At 31.7% G+C, this 21,422-nt stretch overlaps 1 protein-coding gene across 1 annotated transcript in view; it reads right to left on the bottom strand.

Annotated features, from left to right (window-relative positions):
• The window catches only part of LOC107453579 (uncharacterized), a 23,885-nt gene extending 8,707 nt beyond the window's left edge, over nucleotides 1–15,178 (bottom strand). The window contains exons 1-10 of the mRNA XM_021145164.3: nucleotides 14,965–15,178; nucleotides 13,435–13,555; nucleotides 13,229–13,335; nucleotides 11,020–11,116; nucleotides 9,704–9,780; nucleotides 8,744–8,889; nucleotides 7,568–7,625; nucleotides 4,615–4,728; nucleotides 1,982–2,102; nucleotides 828–934 (exon numbers count right to left, since the gene is read on the bottom strand). Of these exons, the coding sequence (XP_021000823.3) occupies nucleotides 828–934; nucleotides 1,982–2,102; nucleotides 4,615–4,728; nucleotides 7,568–7,625; nucleotides 8,744–8,889; nucleotides 9,704–9,780; nucleotides 11,020–11,116; nucleotides 13,229–13,335; nucleotides 13,435–13,555; nucleotides 14,965–15,057 (1,041 nt within the window). The 5' untranslated portion in view covers nucleotides 15,058–15,178. The remainder of the gene's footprint in view (nucleotides 1–827; nucleotides 935–1,981; nucleotides 2,103–4,614; nucleotides 4,729–7,567; nucleotides 7,626–8,743; nucleotides 8,890–9,703; nucleotides 9,781–11,019; nucleotides 11,117–13,228; nucleotides 13,336–13,434; nucleotides 13,556–14,964) is intronic.
• Nucleotides 15,179–21,422: the final 6,244 nt, after the last annotated feature.

Genomic DNA, 21,422 nt, shown 5'->3' with positions numbered 1-21,422 from the left:
TATATATATATATATATATATATATATATATATATATATCATCTTTTTAAAGAATGTAAATTTGCATGGCAAAGTACAACTTTTAAGCAAAATTGGTTGTATAGTTCCTGAAAAACCGAGTTTTAAATATGTGACTTATTAAACATTTGATTTCTCAGGAACTATTCGACCGATTTCGCTCAAATTTCATACTTTGCATGAAAAATTAGAATTTTTTTACATGGAATTTTTTTACATAGAAAATTTATTTTTTTATTACTTTTAAGGGTTCCAACTTTGCACTGCTTTCCTGATCAAACTATTAGTACTAAATTCCTGAAGTCCGATTCCATCGAAAAAGAGAAAGTATTCGAAAAGAGAAAGTATTCGAAAAAGAGAAAGTAAAAAATAATCAATATGTACTAAAATTTATTTTTTACGTGGAATTATCTTTGGATAAACGAATTTTACAATTGTGGTCAAAAGTTTTTCAATTCGCTTAAAAGGTTCTAGAGATATGGTGAAACATGCAAAAAGTAAAATTAACTTTAAAGGATTTCAGCTTTAGACTGCTTTTCTGATCAAACTATTAGTACTAAATTTCAGAAGTCCGATTCCATCGAAAAACAGAAAGTATTCACAGAAAGTATGCTTTTGGGTCTGATTTCGTAGTTTGACGCATAGTCTACACTAATTAATTAGTATATTTGGGGTCACCCCCTTGAACATTTAAAAATGAGTCCTAGAACGTGAAGATCCGATCACTAGATCGCAAGTTAATCAGAGAGTTAGTTTTTTTATTTTTTCGCTCACTGTTTGTTACCGAAATCTAATCTGCAACAACTTACCAAGTTAACTTCAATGGTTTTCTTCCAGTTATGCTCATCCTGTATTCCAGCATTATTAACAACAATGTCAATTTTTCCAAACACTTCAATAGTTTTATCAAAGGCATCTGTTTTGAAACGAAGAAAAAGATTATAAAGTTGCACACTTATTATTTAAAATTAAAAAAATAGTATGATAAATTAAGCATGAAATAAGATATTTTCTTCCTCTATGTTCTTTTTCGTATCAAACGCAATCATTTTCGCTTAGAAAATCAAAAACGCAGATAATTTGTGTAAGAGTGACTAAAAAATAAAAATAAAATAGTCAATTACAAAGATTTTTCTTAGCTTTTAAAGAAGCTGCAGTGAATTTATTATTGTCCTCACAGAGCCTGAACTCTAATATTAAGAATAATGTACGAATTAATTATATTAATATAAGTGAAAAATGTAACAAAAAAAATAAAGAATTGTTTTATTGTTTCATTGGTTTCGAACAATAAAATCAAGAGGGGAGATCTTAACGTTAAAATTAAGTATTATAAGATAACTTGTATGGTAGCAGTTAAATAATAATTATCACTTTTTTTTTTTAAATTATTGATTCCTGCTTTCATAGGGTGAATTAGTGTACGGGACTAATTCACACCATTCAGATTGATCCGAACGAAATTTTACTTTTTGTTTTTATATGAAAAATTATGAAAAAAAGCTTATTCTAATGCTTGATTATTACGATCCTTTGCTTGAAATTTACGATCCCTACTACATAAATTTTTAATATTTTGGTTTTGCTAACTTGTGGTTTCTACAAAAAGTTTTTAGCATTTTAAAAGTCTTCATTAACTTTAGAATAAAGTCTTTGTCTTTCAGTTACAAGACAGCATTATTGAAATAAGTTTATGGAGCAATGATGTTGACAAACGTGTTGTTTTCGAGTATTTTTACTGTATTCGTAAATTTCTGAACAGGAAAAAAAAATTTTAGCCATGAAACTAAGAATAGATGGAAACTTGTGTGAATACTCATCAACCAATATAATGCTAACAGACAACATTGTGTCACTATTCTATTTCAATAGCTTTTATTCTAATGGCGTCACATCTGGTGTTAGATATTCAAGTAAAAGAGGGGGGGGGGAATTCGTAGTGGTGGATTCGTAGTAGTCATACCTTTGAAATTCTTGACGTCTGTCACATCACATTTTTGGAAAAATGCATTCTTTTTTAGATTATCTGGGAGACTTCCAATAAATTCTGATGCCGTAATTTCATTAACGTCACAAATGCATACCTACAAATATTTAAAAGAAGCTGTAGAATAAGAAATAATAGGGTAAATTTGTGTCATACAACTAGTTTTAAAGTGAAGAGGAGAATATTGTACCTTAGACCATATGTACTTCGGACCAGTGTAGTATTTCTGTCCCTATTTAGCTAATTAAGTATTCAGGATGAGTAGTTTACAACAGGTAGTATCTGCAGTGCTGTGGACCATTTTAGGCTTTCTAAACTTTTGCTAAAGAACTTCTTTGGATTTCTATTTGCTGAGTTATTTTTTTTTTCTAATTGATTAGAGTATAAATTCATAAAACGCTAACATTTGAGGAAAAATATTACATGGATTTGAACCAAAATGTCTTACTCTATAAGGTAAAATAATACTTTTTTTCAAAGAAAAATAAATTATTTTTGCCAACCTAACAAAATCAGAAAAATGCATGCTTGTTGTATCTTGAACCAGTGTCAGAATTGTATCTTGGGGCAATCCAAGGTATGTGCAACTATTGATTTTTAATGTCAGATAGAACAAAAATCAGTTAGCACTTACAGACATTCAAAATGTAAAAGTTTTTATGTTCTTAATGAATCTGTTAATTTTTGAAACATTATGGGGTATTTTGTTTATGACTTATTTTAGATAATGCAGACTTCTTTAAAACTTTATCAAAAATAAATTTTAATTATCTCTCGCTTTGGTATCTCTCTCTCTCTTTCTGTGTCTCTCCCTTTGTGTGCTCACAGATTGTAGATCTAGTATTCATCTATATCTTTATTAATTTTGCCAAAAGCCTTTTAAATTTAACTTATTTTTAATTTTACTGCCTTTTCTTTTTAACAAATCTAAGATGCTTTTATAAACTTTAATATCTTCTTCCTGAAGCATACAGGGAGGACCTGAACCCACGTAGTTATGTCCTGCCAGTTTTATATATCTGCCAGTTCATGAATTAATTTACATTTATTTTGGCCAAGGTAAAAAGAAATAAGAGAAGAAATTTCGTGATCAATTTGTCTTTCCTTTGGAGCATGAAAAGTTCACAATGACCAGCTATCTTACCTGTGTATGCAACTACTCCAACCCTATTTAAAATCGTCCACTCCTCCTTCAACCCATCCCGAGACTACAACAAATCCACCACTCCAGTTGAAATTCCAAACCAACACCGACATCAGAATAAATATGTTAACGAAAATTGCAATGTTCCCACAAAGAAATCTGAAGATGTGCATTTATTAAAAAGTAGCAAATTTATCTAATACCTACTATATATATATATATATATATTAGCCTATTTGTTGTAACTCTTATAACAGTTTCAATATGGCTTGTTAAAAATCTATGCTTAGAAATGAAATGAATAAGAAGTTCAATTACAATATGATTCGTTTTATTTATTTTAATTTAATATTTTTTAACCGTCGTTGAACAGCCGAGCCAATTTTGGGTTTACGATAACTAATGAGCAACTCCATAATCTTGTAATTTTGGACCTGACCCAGAAGACAAGAGAATTTCCGGATCAAGTATTGGGAGAAATTTTGCCACCATAGAGGACTTTTTGATGGAACTAACCAACATTTGCGTCACATGAAGAGGAAAACCACGAAAACCTCCCACGGTTAGCTTGAGGGCAATTGGACTCTAAACCATGATCCATCTACCACGGTGGATATTTTACATCAGCACTGTGGTCGGTGCGATCCGGGGGCTGAATTTGAATCGACCAGCCATCGCTGCTATTCGAACCCGGTTCACCTCATTGGGAGGCGAACGATCTATCACCTGAGCTACCACAGCTCTGTTTTATTTACTATTGCTTCTCAAATATTATACAGACTAATAAGTACAGTTATTATATTTTTGTTTACCATTACATTCGCAAATAAATGTAGTTTTATCCTCCTAGTTGTTAATTAGAATCTTTCGAGAGATTTATAAGGTGATGTTATATTTACATTTTCAATAATTTTTACGAAAAACTGTTTCAATTCAATACGTAAATTAAACTAATAAATTTGATTAAACTAATAGAAATTATGTAAAATTTTAAGGCAATATCAGGAACTGACGTTTCGCCTCATTGCAGAATAATTATTTTCAGTGGAATCATTTTTTTTTTGTATTGACTAAAAATTAAATTCTTATTTTAAAGAATTCAGTTAATGAAATAGCAAATTGTAACAAAAATAAATTAGATTTTAAGTTTTAAACCATCACATTCGGAAACAAAATCTGTGGAACTCAATTTTTGTTAAGCAAAAAAATTTGGGGCTCTTTTAATAAATGAATAATGTTTTTTCTTTAAATTTTGATGTAGCAATTTACTTGTCGTTAAGGCATAAAAATCACTTTGAAGCAATTATGGGAGTCTGTACGAGAAACGATCGGGGACCGAACATTCTCATGATTCTGTGATTTGAATATATATAATACCCATGTGATTGAAATAAACAAATAGGACTAAAACAATATTTTCCAGTAAATAAAAACATTCTTATTTAAAGTATAAAATAATATTTACTTTTACTCCATTGTTGAGCAGTGCAGTAGTATAAGCCCTTCCAATTCCTCGAGCTCCACCCGTCACAAGAGCTACTTTTCCCTTCATGGACATAATGAAATGTATAATGTGCTTTCAGAAAGATCTTTTGCTTGCAGCTTAGTTAAACTTCTAAAAGTGGCTCGTTTGTTCGTTCGTTGTAGTGGAACTGGGCTTCTAAGGCCTTGCGACGGTTATCGTTATCTTGATGGATGACATTTATATCAACAACAGTTTTATCTTAAAATTTTTATAATGAAAAAAAAATTGTCATTTTTCTTATCAGCTGTTCCATGTGTCTTCATTTAGTAATGTAAACACTGAAACTGAATGGGATTAATAAAATTAATCTAATTTTTATCACAAATTGTTTAAAAGACCCCAAAAATTAAGCTAATAAAAATGAAACCTAAAAAAGATAAGAATTCATCACTCTCCAAATTCGCGAAAGAAATATGGGATCCGCCACAGATAGAGTTCTAGAGTAGCAATTTGAGATTAGTAGCCACTGGCAAACCAAAGACATAAAAAATAGTAGCCATTTTTTGATAAGTGTGCACACAGCATCAGGGTTGTTGATTTAATTAAGTCTTTTGAAAAATCGTTGTAGAGGCTGTTAATTGTGACAGCTCGGAAATCATGCAATTCCAGGGTAGAAGGATCGAGGTTTAGGTCAAAAGTCGAAGGTAGGAAAGCCAAACAGAATAGTTCCTGTGCGGAAGGATACCTGCAGATGAACACAACCGACAACCACAGTCTGCTGTCCGATATTTAAGGAGTGGATATTTTGCATTTGATATTTAAGGAGTGGATAGTTGTGTAAAAAATGTAGACAATAAAGAATTATATTTCAACAAATTCGATGTGTGATACGGCACTGTATTCAATTAACGTCCCGTTAATTGACATTCTAACTCATGTGGAGAAACTAAGCTTAACTTTAACACGCCATTTTGCTTATAAGAGATCAACTGGCGCTGACGTTATTGGGCACATGTGTGGGTATTTGTGATCTTCTTCTTGAAATACAAGTACTCAATTCTTTACAGTTCTTCTAAATGAATAAGTACCTTTACTCCATAAATTTTGGCCTTTTAATTCATAGTTTATTTTAATATTCATATATTACCTATAGTAATTAAGAATCATTGACATCTATAATAGTAAAGCAATTTTCTTCTAAGCGAATCAGTACCACTTTTCCAAAAATTTTACCATTAAATACATGCTTATTTTTTTGAATTTTAATTACCGTTTATTTTAAATTATTTATTTTTATAGAAACACACTTTTAAAGAATTACCATAAACAAAATAAAGACGTGATATCAATTTACTTTTGAAATATTAATTTGGTGACGTAGTTCACGAATGGTACCACGTTCATGTTGTTCTTTTTATTTTATTTTTATAACCGTCGTTGAGCATCCAACCCAATTCTTATAGGTTTACGACTTAAGTCAAGTATTTGGAGAAATTTGCCTTTGGGGGGGGGACATTTTGATGGAACCACCCCGCCTTTGTGGTCAGTGCAAGCCGGATGCGGAATTCGTATTGACCAGCCATCGCTGGGGTTCGATCCCGGTTCACCTCATTGGAAGGCGAAAGCTCTATCACCTGAGCCATCACGGCTCAATGTTATTCATTGAATTTATCTGAAATAGCGAATAAAAAAATAATTGAATATTAAAGCATATGCAATAAACTTTTTATTGCATGTAAATTATAAATTAGAGCTGTAAGATATTTGAAAAAGTGAATCGCCTATAGTTAAACTTAAAACAATTGCTAACACTTAGCGAATCAGAAAATTCCACTTCGTTTTTCCCTCATTCCTCTCCAATAGTTCGTCGTAGAATGTTCTAAATGTTTACAGTGACTTTTTTTCTTCACATGCTTCGAACTATCTATTTGCCACATTTCATCACTTTTAGTCGAGTAGTTTAGGAGTCTATAAAGGACACACACAGGCAGACATCCATTTTCACATAGATAGATTAGAACAAAACTGTGCTTTTCATACTTATAAAACCTTGATAACTTCTTAACTAATATTCCGATTGTCTCAGTATTAATCTCCTTCAATTACGCATTGAAAATTGCATCAGAAAATATAACTAGTTGTTTAGATATTCCCTGGATAGCAATTTAAAAACGTAAGACATTTAAAAAATTGCATATTTTATACATATAAAGTCTTTACTAAATAATGTTTGAGCTGCTCATTTTATTGACTCTTGAATATTCTCACTCGATTCTGCGTCAAAAAATACATCCATAATAAATTATTTGCATGCTTAGATAGCAATATCAGATGCATAAGTAAGTACAAGTTCAAAATTGTACATGAAACCCTTATAGCTTCTAAACTATTGGTCCGATCGTCTCGTGATTGGTCTCATCCAATTCGCCAAGGAATATACATCGAAACAATACCTCACTTGCTTGTTTAAATTATATTCAATTCTCCCCCATATCACCTAGAAAAAGAATGAAGCGTATAAGAATGTTTTCAAAAGACATTATTGATAAAGCTGTGAAAAATCTGGTCATTAATTATTTTTGAAGAAACATCATTTTTCTTTCTGCTATAATTACTGGACTATTTTAACATTAAACTGGCCATTTTTTATAATTTCTTTCTTTAAACATGGGGTCTTGTTTAATCAGAGCTCGCAGTGCTCGAGTTTGAGTATAATCGTTTCGTTGTTCGATTTGATGGGTGTAGGAAGAGGGCTTTTATTCTAAGATTTTGCTGTAACTCTTTGATAAAACTATTATTTTTATATTATTGAAACATTTATATTTAACATATATATTATTAATAGACTGAATATTAAAACATTTTTCGTGTACATTATTTTTATTGTAAAAAGAATACAAAATATCTGTAGTCTTTAGACGTAATTGAATCCATTTTCATCTATTTGTACTACAGATCCATTTTTGCCATCCTCTAACAGTTTAATCAATCCTTTGCCTAAATCTTCTACCCTGAAAATATATAAAACGATTATTCAGAAATTTGTTCATCCCCCTCTAAAAAATTTGTATTTTAATAACAGAATGAATGTCTTAAGGAATCAGCTTTAATGTAAAAAAAATGAAATCTTGGGGAAAAAATAAAAAAATTTGGTAAATGACTGCATATACCATCATCTGAGCATTCCTTAATGAATGGTTGGTTAGTCGAGACTAATTGGCATAAGAGCCAAAAATGAATATACTCTCATTGGAATATCGATTAAAAACAAAAAAATATATCTCCCTTAAAAACTTAACACGATGAATTATAATAAATTTAATTACAGTTTTATTTCGCTAAGATGAATTATATTCGCTAGCAATGTTCAGACCAAAGAACAGATCCGTTAGACAGAGAAGTCAGCCAATTTTGGAATTGATTTTGGATCAGTCAATATTATAATTATCTAATAATATCTGTCATTGGTGACTAACGTGATCGGTCCCATGAGCTACCCGTTTCGTGGCATTTCACAACATGGTTTGGAAATTAAAATATCATATAGTGTTTTCTTAATTAATTAAAAAAAACTCCCAGTGAAGATATAAATTCAAAATTTTAACTCGCGTTATTGAAGGAATCCCTGAAAATATTGGTAAAGTGCAGGTTGTGCTTATCTCTGAAGACACATGAACAAACAAAGCACGCCAGTCATTGGTCTTGGGAATTAAGTCAGGGAGGAATGCTTTTTGCTTGACAAGAGAGCATCGCAAGAGTGAAAGTGAGTTTTAGCTCAGAACAATCCCGATAGATGGAAGCACCATTCATTCGTGAGGCGACTTCCACAATTTAGACATAGATCTGAAGGGGAAGGAAATTTTCTCCTGATCCCTGTACCCATAGTACCAGTAACCGACTACAGAACTCTATTCCACAAATTTTACGAGCATGTATATCGCGTGTACTCGATGGATTTTGGCGGCTTCGAGGATCAAATCCCGGCTCCTACGCACCGATGCTCTAATCATTGAGTTACCGTGGCCTAAAGATCTGATAAAGATTTAAAGGGTTAAATTATATTAATATTATCTGCATTGCGTCTTATGTTAGCTTTCTTTTTGTATTCGAAAATTTTTGATTTACTTACGAAGTCCACGGGAGTTTTCCCACATATTTCTTTCCTTCTTCTGCGTCAATGCATCGATAAATGAAATCTTGACACAACGGTGTGTTGACTTGGCCTGGGCAAATGGCGTACATCTTAATTCCACTTTTTTTCAAATGGTAATCGGACTGCAAATAGAAGTCAAATGCTATTCTATAGTAGAAAGTTGTGAAATAGATACTTGAATTTCATTATTAATAAGTCAGTGTAATTGAATAAATTTAGCTAAATATCAGTGATACTCCAATCTTTAAAAATAGCAATTAAAGAGGTAATACAAGTATAAATCAAATGAGTTTTCTGTCTTGCTACTACAAACGTTTAAACCGTGACTCATAATAGAAAATGGGGACAAATATGCTGCGCGAATGTTTTCAAACCATCGAATGACCTCCGAATGATTTCTTTAAAAATATGTCGTCTAAATCATTTTGAAGCGTGCTTTACACATTAGTGCTAAATTTTGCCGATAGAGAAAAATGTAAAGCTTTAAGTATTCAAGTACTGATTGACAGTTATAGTGAGCCATATTTGTATGTAATAGTTAAACATGCTCTTTATTAATATAACCTATTGGTTTTAAATTCTTGTTAAAAAATAATGAGAAAAAAAACGGAAACCTTATACTTTGCCTTATACCTTATACTTATAGATTGGTTTGAACGGTGAAGTATCATTCTCCCTGATCTGTTATTTCCATCTTCGCTTTTTTTGTACTTTTTGTCTATTCTTACTTTTATTTCCTTATTAGAAATGCAAATGCATATTATTTCAATATTTTTATTTATTTTTTTATCTTAAAAAACAAGTTGTGTTTCATAGTTTTCAATTTTTCTCTTAAATTATCAGGTTTATAAATGGTTCATCATTTTGGAACTAAACAAAAAAAAAAAATTATTAGGAATTAAATTTTTAACAACACCAAGGACTGACTATACTTACCCCATAGCTCTTAGTCAATCCAATGACAGCATGTTTTGTTGCAGTATAAATTGGACAAAGTGGATTAGCCGTGTGACCTAAATGGCAATGAAAGTATCAGAATTGGCCCACATTTAATAAGCTATGATGATTCGGGCTAAATTTAAAATATTTAAATTACAATGGCTGAAAGACATTTAAATGTTTTTTTATAGGAATAATTTTAAAAAAACACAACTTTTCATTACCGTTGACCAACTTTTTGACAACGGTTATTAAAAATTCGGTTTTTAGCACTAACGAAAGAAGTTAATTAATATTTTTTAAAAATAATACCTTTAAAAGTTGTTGTTTTAAACAAAATTTAGGAAGATATTGGCTATTGATAAATGAAGCTGATTCTTAGTGAATCAAATAATAAATAATCATAATTTTTTTTTTTGAAAATAGCTTCAGGAAAAAGTTTAAACATTGAGATTAGAAAGTAATATGTTAATAATTAATATAATTAGTTTCGGAGACACGATCAATAATGGGAAAATAAGATGACGGTAATAATCATATTTTCAAATATTTTTCAAAGCTAAAACATAAGTGCCACATTTTCAAAATTAAAGATGTGCTGAATTAATTTTATAGCGGCACGAAAGTCTGTTTCAGATTTCGTTACTTAATAGTTAGAGCTAATTAATTACCATTACTAAGTTGGCATTTCAAAACATATATCATGAAGAATGTAAATCCGATTACTAGAAAAATGGTTATTACTTTCTAGCCAATATGGTGGTTCAGAATTTTGCTGATTGTACCGATGTCGGATAAGGGAGTTTTTAAAGCTAAGCAGATTTTATAATGCTCATGCATGGTAAGTAGGGTTAAGTCAGCTACACTTGTGCTACTTAAAAACAATTTTAATTGTTTAAACATTATCTTTTCAACATTTTCGTTGTTTTATGAATGTGCTTAGTTAAGAAGTAGGGTAAGTAGAGTAAAGTCAGCTACACTTGCGCTGCTTCAAAAGAATTTTAATTGTTTAAGAATTATGTTTTCAAAATTTTCGTTGTTTCATGAATATACTTAGTTAAGGAGTGGGGTAAGTAGGGGGGTAGTCAGCTACACTTGCGCTGCTTCAAAACAATTTTAATTGTTTAAGCATTATCTCTTGAACATTTTCGTTGTTTTATGAATGTACTTAGTTAAGAAGAGGGGTAAGTAGGGGGGAAGTCAGCTTCACTTGTGCTGCTTCAAAACAATTTTAATTTTTAAGCATTATCTTTTGAACATTTTCGTTGTTTTATGAATGTACTTAGTTAAGAAATTTCTAAATAGTGCCATACCTGCAATGGATGATGTATTAACTATGGAACCGCCTTTTCCTCCTTTATCCAAACCCATGTATTGGTAAGCAAGGTGGATACTTTTGGCGACTGCTATCTAGAATTTAAAAAAGCATGATTATAGGAAGTCAGTGTTATTTTGCAAAAATTAATTTTTAAAATTTATTTCCACATTAAATTATTACTTAGATTTAATTTTTCATAGCTACTGTTACCTTAACTATTAACAGAAGGTTCACATTATTTGTGCATTAAATCATATTTTATAAGGAAAACTGTAATGTATCAATAGTATGGAAAGTAAAGTAACTCCAAATATTTTTCCCTTTTTTACAAATGTTCAAAAAAGAGCCACGATAGCTCAGAGGATAGAGCGCTCGCATTCCAATGAGGCGAACCGGGTTCGAATCCCAATCGATACGAATTCCGCATCCAGCTTACACCGATCACAATGCTGACGTGAAATATCCTCAGTGGTAGACAGATCATTGGTTAGAGTCCCCTTGCCGTCATGCTAACCGTGAGAGGTTCTAGTGGTCTAGCTCTCCATGTAGCGCAAGTGCGGGTTAGCTAGATCAAAAAGTCCTCCACAAAGGCAAATTTCTCCCAATACTAGATCTAGGAGTTCCCTTGTCTTCTGGATTGGGTTTGAAATCACAAGGCTACCAAGTTGAACATTACTAGCCTTAAACCCATGAAATTCGATCGGCTGTTCAATGACAGTTATAAAATAAAATAAATGTCCAAAAAAAGTTATATATCCTCAGAGGTAGACGGATCATGGAGTAGAATCCTTTTGTCGTCAGGCTAACTGTGGGAGTTTCTCGTGGTCTTCTTCTCCGTGTAAAGCAAATGCGGATTAGTTCCATCAAAGAGTCTTCTATGAAGGCTAATTTGTCCAATACTTGATCCAGGAGCTTCCTTGTATTCTGGAATGGGTTCAAAATTACAAGGCTACGGACGTGAAGATTTAGTAGTCTTGAGCCCAAAATTGGATTTGCTGTTCAACGACGGCTATAAAAAAATGCCCAAAAAATAATACACTTAGTTGCTTATTAAATTAGTAAGATAATATTTTATTTTGCTTGTAGCTCCTTATGCCTACTGTATAGTATATAACATAACTTTATAAAAACAATTACATTTTTATTCTCCGTTGTAATTTAAGAAAACACCATTGCGGTATAAGATTTAAGTAATCTTTCTCGACTGCATTTAGTTCGTGATATCATTTATGATATGAATCATAGAATTATTAAAAAAAAGGAGTTGTAGTTTCTCAGTCTTACTGGAATCCTGGACTTGGTGACAGATTTCGATAAATAAGGAGAACATTTGCTTTTGAGGAAAGAAAAATAAATGAAAAAAAATTTTAAAAAAAATTATATGATGTTGCAAGATTATTGGATTTGATTGGACCACTAAGAATGGCGCGTCTTAACCTGACATTCCCTTAATAAATCAATTGTGAGATTAAAGAATTTCTTAATTTAGCTTCGCTGTCGAAGAAAATAGTCTGCAAGAAGCAATATTTATTATTCTTTCATTAGTTTCTTTAAATGCAAACAGAACCACGCATATTTTTTGATATCATTTTTATTAATTCTTATTAATAAAACAATAGTTTTATACAATAAATTTTTACTTCCTCATTTCACATGATTTGAAAAAGCAGGCAAAAAAAGACTATGCTACGTCCGCTGCAAGAGTTGGCGATGTTGATATATGGGAGTTTGGCATCCATTTGGCGTGCACTTAGATGCAAACAGGCTCCTTCTCCATAAAGATAAAGGTTCTTTCTTTACTTGCAACAGAGTATAACGTTATGCACTTAAATATTTTTAAAATAATCTCTCTCTTTGCTTTAAAATTAGACTTAAAACGATGTATATAAATGACCTGATAAGCATGCTGTGATGTTTATTAATTCGCAGAAATGTAACGAACGTTTGTTAATTTACACAATTCCCATTTTTTATTCACAACCACTTAAAATATTCTGCAGGGCTAGAATTTTCACTGTTCTATATGGGCAAAGAAAAAATAAAAATGAGAAATAGCTCCTTCGTGCGAAATATTTCGTATTACTTAAGGAGGAATGACAACTAAATGATATGCTATTTAAAAGCGTTATGCAACTATTAAGTTAATTTCTTCATAAAATAAAACTTAAATCATGAAACAATGATGACATTTCATGACTACTTACAAAATTGACTTCAATAGTTTTCACCATTTTGCTTTCATCAAGTATTGCGGCATTGTTGACTACCAGATCAAGTCGTCCAAAATTTCTAACAGCTATGTCAAAAGCATCTGTTTTTTAAAAAAAAAGATAAATACAGCAAGATTTAAACATTGAAATGCTTATCATTCCTTAAAAGTGGAAAAGTATATATTTATGTAAGTAGTTACCTTTCAAATCATTGTATACAGTCACATCGCACTTTTGAAAAATAGCATTTCCTTTTACGTCTTCAGGCAAACCACTAAGAAATTCTTCTGCAATGTCTTCATTAATGTCACAGACGCAAACCTATATACAGAATAATTTGCATAGCATGAGACCTCTTAAACATTTTAGTGGATGCTCTTAACTTGAAGAAAACAATATCATTAAAACTCTTTATTTCCAAACATTATCTAAATCTTTGTCCACGTAAAACTGCTACGGTTCAATTAAAATAACAAAATTTTTAAATTAAAACCATTGCTTGCTTACAATTAGAAAGCGATTGTGTCTGAAAATCCGCCTATAAATGATAAGAAACAATGTTCCAATAAAGACATTTTGTTTGCACTCATTAACAAATTTACTGTCCGCATAAAACTAATAAATGATTGGGAACAATGTGTTAATAGCATTGTAGACTGATCATGTAGACATTGTAGACATATAGACTCTATGCATTGTAGACATGTAGACTCTATGCATTGTAGACATGTAGACTTATTCAGAATGACATTAACAATGTTACTGTCTGTGTAAAAATAATAAATAATGTGTAAGAATGTTCTAATCGAAACATTCAACTTGCACACATTAACAAAGTTACTGTCTGTGTAAAACGAATAAACAATGTAGAACAGTGTTTTAATCGAAACATTCAGCTTGCACACATTAACAAAGTTACTGTCCGTATTAAATTAATAAAAAAATTGGAACAATGTTTTGATAAAAACATTCAGCTTGTTTGCGCACATTAGAAAAGTTGCTGAATTGGATCGGCAAGAATTGGATACAAAAAAAAAAAGAATTCTAAAAAAATATCAAACGGCAGCAGTCGCCTTAGCAACGCCTGCAATGACGACGCATGCGCACTGTTTACTATTCACAGAATACTTTTCCTTCTTCAGTATTCATATTTATATTAAAATCATCGTCAAGACAGTAATTATAAGTTCATAATAAAAAAATATAAAAATAATTTAAATTATTATTACATTAATACCTTAAGAATGACTGCTGGTGAAAATAAAAAGAAAAAAGGAATTCTAAAAAAAATATCAAACGGCAGCAGTCGCCTTAACAACGCCTGCAATGACGACACATGGGCACTGCTTACTATTACTCTTGAACACAGTTGAAAAGTGTGATGACGTCCAAATAATTTGCGCACGCTAATCAAACCCAAAACAACACCCGTTTTGTCAATGGGTAAAAGTTATATTGCGAAAGATGTCGCATAGACGCAATAATTACACGGCATGCATTGTTAATAATCTTTATTCCACAAAATGTTTACTAGGAACAAATTTAATTGATAGTTTCTTTTTTTAATTTCTTGATGAATGCTTGCAACGAAATATTATGGAAACTTAAAACGTTACGCATAAAGGTTATTAAAAAGGATGAAATAAAGTGCAAATAAAGACATCTACGTAAATAGAAAACTATATTATAATTAAATAATAATAATAATATTAGAAATTATGTAATATTACTTTGCCTCCTTCATTTAAAAGTGCTGTAGAATATGCTCTCCCTATTCCACGAGCACCACCAGTCACAATCGCTACTTTGCCTTTGAATGGCATTTTTTTTTTGTACTTATATATTGCATGTAATTACTAGTGCTCTCGTAATCTACTCGCTCTTGGTTCCTGAGAGAAAATCTCAACAAGAATATAAATAAGCACATTGAAGATTAGACAAAGAAACTCCTCATTTCCTACAGTCTTTATCTTATCTTTTCAAAGTATCTTTTTTTTTCTTTAAAGAATGAAAATTTAAAGTTTTCAGTCCGAGAGATAGCATCAGAATAACTTAGTACGACAAAGCAAAATGTTTGTAATCAGCGGCGTCATGTACGCGGATTCAAATTGTTTGATGTGCATTGAAGAATAAAACATTTAAGATGTAAAATAATTTATAGAAAAGTGAAACTAAATTTAAATTGGAGGAAATAGAAGAAAATGTTGATAACTCGTATTTGAGCCGTGGTGGCTGGGGGGATCGAGCGTTCTCATTATAATGTGGTAAACCGGCTTCGGATCAAAGCGATGTCTGGTCGTTAAGAATTCCGCTCGCACCGACCACAGTGCTGATGTAAAATATCCTCAGTAGTTGACGAATCATTGGTTAGAGCCCCCTCGCCATCAGGCTAACCGTGGTTTACGTGATTTTCCTCTCCATGTAACACAAAGACGGGTTAGTTCCATCAAAATATCCTCCGTGAAGGCAAATTTCGCCCAATATTTGATTCAGGAGTTCCCTTGTCTTCCGAATTAAGTTTAATAACGTTAACGTTAATAACGTCCGAATAACAAGAGAGGTACTTGCTCAGGCACTGTGCGTCTGATGAGGTTCAAAACTACGTTTCATTCCAGCGATGGCAGTTAAAAGATGGAGCCCTAAAAATGGAGCTAGGTGCTTGGCCATAGTTGGGTGATGTGATATGTTAACACACACTCTCTCTCTCTCTCTTTTGTCACCTGTAAGTTTTCATTATGGGTAAGGTGGAAAATGGGTTTTGGAATTCCCGGTTTACAATCGCATACTAGTGTGGCATATTTGAAGGTCGGTTAGGTGGTTTACGGTTTCCTCGATAATATAGACGAAGAGGTAGATGAAGTTTCCTGCCCTTTCGATTGTCTGATAAGGACAAGTTTGATATCTTTCTAATTATAAAATAAATTAGCAAAGATAATGAATTATAAAAGCCTGGGTATAGAGCAAAACTAAAGTGAAATCAACGAATGGTGTGATCCGAAAAGGACTTTATAAGCAGAACCGAGATTCCTTAATTTGAGCACCAAACATTATGGAGGACGTTGATTTGAAAATTGTTCAGAAAAACTCGCATGCCTTCTCTCTACGATCTGCACTGGTGTAAGAAAGTAAGAGAGTTTGCAGTCTACTGGGCCGATTTTAATGAAAATTGTGTGTACATATCTAACCATTCAAAGCAAAAAACCATTCAACAATTGTAATAAACAGGTATGATCATGCATAACACTCGTTGGAGTTGGAAGATATGAAACTGCGGTTTCAAAAACAAAAAATAAGCTGTTGAATAAACAAACAGAAAATGGGTTAATGATCTCTTCTTACAGATAGATTGGCCTTTCAGCGTGATTTCATTGCTTGAAATAAGGCAGTTTATCATTTCCTGTGGCAATTGTTCTGAATTGCGCTGAGGCAATTTCATACCTTCCGACTCCAACGAGTGTTATGCACGATCATGCGTGTGTATTACAAATGTTGAACTGTTATTTGTTTTGTATTGTATCAATGTATGTACGGATCAAATATCATTAAAATCGGTTCAGTAGTTCTAGAAATAATAGACTAAGTCTGCAAACTCTCTTAATTTCTCCCACCAGTGTATTTAAGATAGAATTCTTAAAATAACTTGTGAAAAAAATTAGCTATAATGTTATGTAGAGGTATTGTTTTACTTTTTTAAAAGAAGAAATACAATGCTCTTTGTCAAGAATTATCTCAATAATGTCTTCAAACAACAAAAGATAAGAGCATCAAGGTCATCGGTTGAATGACAAGTGAAAAGATTTTATTAATGCCGATTGATATTTAAGCTTACATCTGATTGTTTGTGCGTCAGAACAGATTTAATTGACTTCATAACGAATAAAATTGGAGACAAGATTAAAAATTTAAAAAGTGCTGAAATAACAATTTTAAGATATACTAAAAAAAATTTCTTTATTTATGGAATACAATTAAATTACTTTATTTATTTATTATTAATATTTTGCAATATTTTAAACATACATGATCTGCATGTTTAGTTTAAAAAGTAATATCTGTTTTTTCATTTTAAGCCCGTACCCTTTTTTAATGCATATACACACAGAAATCAGGGCGTAACAGGCATGCTGTAGAAATTAAAGCACAGGACTGAATTAGTCATTAAAGAAATGCGTTAAGCTTATCATCTTATCAACGCCACTTTGATAACATGATTGTTTCGCTGACTTCTCATATCATCAGTAATGCACTTTATTAATAAAATAATCGCAATAATAATAAAAATCACCATTATACCTTATTATTATTTTATTACAGCATTTTTATAAACATTCTTCTTTGACCTTGACCTTCAACTTGTCCGACATTTTGAAAAACTGCTTGTCGGAGCAAAACAGATCTAAGATCAATGTACATACTGCAAGTTTATATTCATAAAACACGTGAATCCAGAAGATGAGAAATGATCTTCGATATGAAGAGAGCCGAAAACAACAGGTGAAAATAGGTGCAAAACTGGTGAAATCTGAATTATAAACAAAATTACACTTAAAATTCTGCTTCGAGGAACACCATTAGCCTAAATATAAATATCAGGAAAAGGATTTAAAGCTTTAACACGAAAACAGAGCCTTGGCAAGCCTGCCCAAGTTTCCCTCTCTCCTCACACTATTACTGGTAGCCAGAATCACTTTTCATTGTGAATTGAGATTCATCGGAGAACATGAATCTGGACCTTTGCTAGTTACCCCAACGAATACGTTCCTTACACCGACGAAATCTTTCTCGACGATGACGTGTTTGAGCGGAATGCACTGAACAAGTTTCCATGCATGCCAACCTAATTGATTTTATCGCCGTGAGATGTTCTGGGAGAAACATGTGTACCGGTAGTGGTTGCAAGGTCTTCCTAAGAGTGACATTTCTGTTCCTTTTCGCTACTGGGGATACTCTTGAGATCTGATGTTCCTACAATTACCACCGGTATGCATAGAATCTCCGCCTTTAGCTTTTTTTATTTTTAATTGAGAGATAACATTTTTTGACACTTCCGATACTGCTGCCTCAGGGGTAACATTTTGACCTGCTTCAAGTCGCCTAACTGCTTTTTCAGGGTCGTAAAAAATCAAATGATATCTTGCTAATATTTTGCACTTAAATATTTCCACACCGCACTGAATTTCGCATAACTAAATGCTACAAGCTATGATGCTATTTCAATCAAATACCTAACATTGTGAATTATCGAATAAATGATGAGATTGTGTGCACAGCCTTTTATACAGATAATAGGTACTGCTCTACCACGCCCTCTACAATTGTTTTAAAGTTATTGGTTGGTTGTCAAGAAAGCTACTTTGCATAAATCAGTTGTACCTCAGCAATTGTCAAGCAGTTTAAATACGGTCATTATCAATTTCTGTGCAATGTGAACATCCTCCTCTTAATAATGCTCTTCATTAGACCCTTTCCTTTCAACTAATGACATTTTTATTAAAGATCAAAACATACATATTTGTTTAATTTTCTTTTCTTTAATATTTTTTCCATTTTCATTAGTCAACTGTTCTCCATGTTGTAAATATTTAAATTGATGCAAGTATTCAAGTTTCTATTATTTATATTATTAAATTTACTATATAATTTTTTAATAAATCATATTAAACATCAGGTAGTTTGCATAAAGTATATTTCTATAATATTTTCGATATTTACTCTCATAAAAGTAAATTTCTTCATCCCCTCTATAAGTGATTTAAGTCTATAAAGGCAGATTTAATTTTTTCTTCCTCTTTAACAGATTTATTTTATTATTAAAATTGAAATTTTAAACATCCATTCAACTTAACCTTTTTTCAACTACATGTTAATTTTAACACCAATATTAAACTGTATTGAAATTTAATTCTAACAAAATTAAATGTTTTATTTGAGCCTGCTTTAAAATGTTCTACTTTGATGTACCTTTTTTTTCTTCCAGAAAATACTAGAGAAAATAGTGCGTGGAGTCCCTCCGCGCGGAAGAAGTTAAACTTCGTAACCTGCGACGTTAATTGTAGAAGAATCAGCAGTCGTAGAAGGATCACTAGTTCTATTCAACGTCTCTTTTTCCTGCTCCGCTCGCTTCCGTGCTCTGTAATAACGGTAATATTGTGCATTTTTTCCTCTTGAACCTCTAGAACCAGTGGAAGTGCTTGTGGTTGCCTCATCGTCTTGCCATGGAAAATGTGTTTGTATTAATAATGTATGTGAATGCGTCATAATGTAATTTCAAAAGAGAAANCAATATCAGGATCTATATATATATATATATTGTTTCTCTTAAATATCATAAGGACTAAAAGTACAGTTATTATATTTTTTTACCATTACATTTGCAAATAAAAGTAGTTTTCTCCCCCTAGTTGTTTATTAGAATCTTTTGAGAGATTTATAAGGTAATGTTATTAATAACTCTCGTGGCTAAATTCAATAAAGTAAACATAATAACTTTTGCTGTACCACATGGTACCCTAATATTAGATCAGTAACTACAAAAACACTACTGCACGTGGTGGCAAAAAAATTAATTACTATAAAATTAGATGAAACTGTTTACTGAAAAACTTAGAACATTATTAATAAAATTATATTACCATTACCATGAAAGATTACTAAAATTTAAGTCGTATAAGGTTAATACAATGCTATTATCGAATTCTCTAGAATTACAATTATTTTTAAATAAAGTTACATGGTTGAAAAATTAGATTAAATAAGACAATATAAAAGGAGACTGAAACACTAAAAAATATACTCGCAACATTTATTGAGCTGCTCAAGTATCAATGGGAATAAATCCTTCAAAAAATAATTTCAAATCGGTCAAAATTAATAAACATTTTGAAGACTGAAGAAACAAACTACTGTAAAAGAAGAAGGGGGGGAAATAGCAAATGGATCGAAAGCGATCCTGGTTTGTCACAAATTCTAAAATATCACATCATCTTCATCCACATACAGTAAGGCCGGAATCATCAACCTGGGGGGCAAAAGCCCCCTTGATACGAGGAACTCTCTATACGACATGGAGACTAGAGTACAAAACATCCATGCTATCCGACTGCCAAAAAAACCACCTTCTTCAAACCTGTTTTTTGATTTTGCGTTGCCACACTAGGAATCAAAAGGAGAGTTCTGCTAATGCAGTTTATCTACTGTGGATCCTTGACCCCTCGCTGACACGGGCAATCGGAAAAATAGTTATGTGTCTATCCTCCGAATGGGTGGGCACTCTTCTGTTTTCATGCAGCCTTAATCCACATGTATAGTTAAAAGTTCAGTGCTTATGTGACAAAATTGAGGTCTTTAAAACATGTTACAATGAGTTGTAACAGTTATATTTACATTTTCAGTATTTTTTATGAGAAACTGTTTCAATTCAACACGTAAATTAAACTGATAAATTTCATTAAACTAATAAAAATTATGTGAAATTGCAATGCAATATCAGGATCTGACTTTTCGTCTCCTTTCAGAATAATTATTTTCAGTGGAAGCAGTTTTTTTTTATTTACTAAAAATTAAACTCTTATTTTAAAGAATTTAGCTCATGGAATAGCAATTGTAACAAAAATAAATTTGATTTTAAGTTTTAAACCAACACATTCGGAAACTAAATCTGCGGAACTCAGTTTTTGTTTAACAAAAAATTTGTGGTAGTTTTAAATGAATAGTTTTTTTTTTTTTTTTTTTAATTTTGATGTAGCAATTTACTTATCGTTAAGGCATAAAAATCACATTGAAGCAATAGCGGGGGTAGGTGCGAAAAGCGAGAGGTGACAGAAAAACCTTATGATTCTGTGATTTGAATAAATAGAATACCCTTGTGATTGAAATAAACAAATAGGTCTAATAACAATATTTTTCAGTAAATATAAGGAAATTCTGATTAAATGTATACAATAATATTTACTTTTACTCCATTATGGAGCAATGCAGTAGTACAAGCCCTTCCAATTCCTCGTGCTCCACCTGTCACAAGAGCTACTTTTCCTTTTATGGACATAATGAAATGTATAATGTGCTTTCAGAAAGATCTTTTGCTTGCAATTTAGTTAAACTTCTATAAGTTGCTCTATTGAGAAAGACGGTATGAGGCAATGGACCGTGGAGTATTGTGAACTAAACTAAGCTTAAGTTACATTGAAGA

Source organism: Parasteatoda tepidariorum, chromosome 4 (assembly GCF_043381705.1).
Source record: "Parasteatoda tepidariorum isolate YZ-2023 chromosome 4, CAS_Ptep_4.0, whole genome shotgun sequence".
NCBI lineage: Eukaryota > Metazoa > Arthropoda > Arachnida > Araneae > Theridiidae > Parasteatoda > Parasteatoda tepidariorum.
Note: the sequence above shows the minus strand (reverse complement) of the source record. Positions and strands in the feature narration are given on the sequence as shown.